Source organism: Lactuca virosa, chromosome 7, assembly GCF_052849685.1.
Source record: "Lactuca virosa cultivar CGN04683 chromosome 7, Lactuca_virosa_CGN04683_v6, whole genome shotgun sequence".
In the NCBI taxonomy this organism is placed as follows: domain Eukaryota; kingdom Viridiplantae; phylum Streptophyta; class Magnoliopsida; order Asterales; family Asteraceae; genus Lactuca; species Lactuca virosa.
This window is the reverse complement of record NC_136432.1, coordinates 39502231-39504900: the sequence shown is the minus strand read 5'-3', so window position 1 is coordinate 39504900 and position 2670 is coordinate 39502231. Positions and strand designations below refer to the sequence as shown.

At 29.9% G+C, this 2670-nt stretch overlaps 1 protein-coding gene across 1 annotated transcript; it reads right to left on the bottom strand.

The window, feature by feature from the left end:
- Window positions 1-221: 221 nt before the first annotated feature.
- LOC145125740 (CASP-like protein 1C1) lies at window positions 222-2230 on the bottom strand. The gene is made up of 3 exons (XM_079061161.1): window positions 2006-2230; window positions 1210-1309; window positions 222-566 (listed from the first exon to the last, which is right to left on the bottom strand). The coding sequence occupies exons 1-3, from the start codon at window positions 2158-2160 to the stop codon at window positions 336-338; spliced, it is 486 nt and encodes a 161-aa protein (XP_078917287.1). The 5' UTR covers window positions 2161-2230; the 3' UTR covers window positions 222-335.
- Between the last annotated feature and the right edge of the window lie 440 nt (window positions 2231-2670).

Genomic DNA, 2670 nt, shown 5'->3' with positions numbered 1-2670 from the left:
AAACAAGTTACATTTGACTTTTTTAGGTCAAACATATTACTCTTTGATTTTAATCTACCATGGAAATACAAATAGTAATCGAAGTTTCTGATCGATGATCGTGAAATCACTTGCAATTTCTCTATCATTTTTTTATATACAGAAAGTGGTTCACATCATTAATCCAAACAATATATAACTTTCATTTAGTAAGATATGAATCATTATAACATAACTCTTCTCGATAACATAGTGATATACAAAATCGTCTTACATGGAAAACGAGTGATGTTATATCCTTTAAACATCCTTCAAACGTATAAAAAGATTCTTAGAATAATATAACGGAGATATAATTAAGCTTTAAAAGCAACAAGATTAAGAACATTGTTAAGGGAGAAAAGAAGAAGCAAAAAGTAAAATATAACTGCGACAAATCCTGCGATTAGAGACGCCGAAACATGGTGACAAAATTTAGGAACTTGGCCGCATATTGGAAGCCAACCGGCATGCGAGTTCCCTTGTTTCCCCAATTGGCCTACTCCAACCGCCGCCGAGAAGCTTGATATCAAAAATGACGTTACAATCTATATGATGAAACAAAATTTATTAAGCATTTACAAAATATACAGAAGTTCCTTACTTGATGAATTATTTATATTAGAATTTCATAAAAACTATTATAATTTGTTTTTCTTTTTAATTAACCACATAAAAGAATTTTTCTAGTTAAAATTTATTTAAAAAAAAATCCACACTTTATTGGTTCGTAAACAACCAAAGTTTTATATAGTGGTTTTTTATTAAAAAAAACCAAAATCTTAATTGTAAAATTAAAAAAAATATATATTCATTTGTTGGTTAAAATAAAAAAAAATCTCAAACTATAGCTGCTTTTAATGAAACTTGGCTATTGTTTAAGAGTTTTTCCATTGGTTTTGACTATATGTATTGGGAAATCAAACCAATATATTGTTCATGATTTCATGGATTTTGAATTCAACAAGTTCATATAGTTGATTGTTATCTTTGTTGATTTGAAAAACTAAAAATTAAAAGCCGATATGGTTAAACATAAAAATGAAATAAAATCGGTTTTGGGGACTATAAACTCAATTTTTTTTTGGCTTATTTTATGTTTTAGGAAAGCCTAGTCAAACCATGCCAATCCCCAAAATTTATGCGTTGTTAAGTAACTTGTAAACATGAAATGAGAAAATCTTGAGATACCACATCGAGAACAAGAACCGGACGCCATGACTTCTTGGGAGGAATGAAAAGTGTTGCCAAACTATAAACTGTTGTGATAATGCAAACGATCACAAAATACCTACACGAAACATTTTTGTGTCGACATTATATTACGCCCATCAAAAACACATGTAAAGCCATATAAAAATGTACTAGTTCATTACACCATACATAAGTGTAATTTGAATACATGGCCTTTTGAATTACTCTAAGCAATAGTGATGTGCAAAAGAAAAAAAGAAAAACGAAACCGAACAAAAAACTGGAAAAGATGAAAACCAAGTTGATGTAAGAGACCAGAAGTTTAGTTTTTTTAATTTTTATAAAACGAAACTTTAGGGTTGGTTTGTTTATATATAACTTCAGGGTCGGTTGTTTATTTATATAAGTTTAACTGATTAACTTTATCGGAAAACTTTTCTTACTCCCCATGCAAAACGAATGAAATTGCACCAACTACTAGAGCATGAATTATATGTGTTTCGTTAAATCAAATTGTTTAGATTCAACATTATACAATACATTTTGACAAAATTGTTAATAAAAAAAAAAAAAAAAAACCGTTCCGATTGAATCCAAAACTGTTAAGCAGGTTCTAACCCAACTCAAATGGCTTGCCTTCCAACAACCTACTCTAATCTTTAACATTCATATCATCTTTAACAATACTAGTTAAAATATATCATAATGCATATTCAAACAAAGATTTCCGAGATCACATTTTTATGAATACCCAGAAGAAAAAGATTATGAGAGAGGGTTTGATTTGACTTACTTGAGAGTGGGCGAGTTGTTATACTTGGCTTGAAAGGTCATACCCAAGACTTTGGCCGAGTCATGGCTTGTGAGCATAAGAAGAGCGGCTACAAAAGTTGAAGCCATAGCTATGACCCTTAGCACAATAATAGGTATCCATTGAGACTTGTTCATGGAGATCAAACCCACAAAGTTAAATCAAGAAAAATGATAGGGAGAGAGTAGAGAGAAAGTTGGAAGTTGACAAAAATATATAAAAAGATGCATACATGCTTAATGTTCTTTATAATAAGGTTTGGGTATCCCATTTTCCAAAGTACAAACTGTTAATTACAGAACAACATACAAGTTTGAATGCATTATGTACAAGTTACTATAACATATTGTTTTGGATTTAAAAGTTATTGGCATGGAAAAGATGAAATCTCCTGATATTATGAGTGGAATAAGGTAGTTGACATGTTAGGCAAGGTTGGTACATGTGGTGTTCTTTGGTGACCTAATAACTTATTTAGTGCACACATTTCATCATTGAACATGCTACTATGTGTTTCTTACTATAAAATCTGTTTATTAAACGTATTTTTGATATTTTAATAAACAAAAGTTAAATATGAGTTTTAAACTTATCAATCTTTAAATCCTTACAAATAAATAAATATGTGCGTGTATGTGTATGTGGTT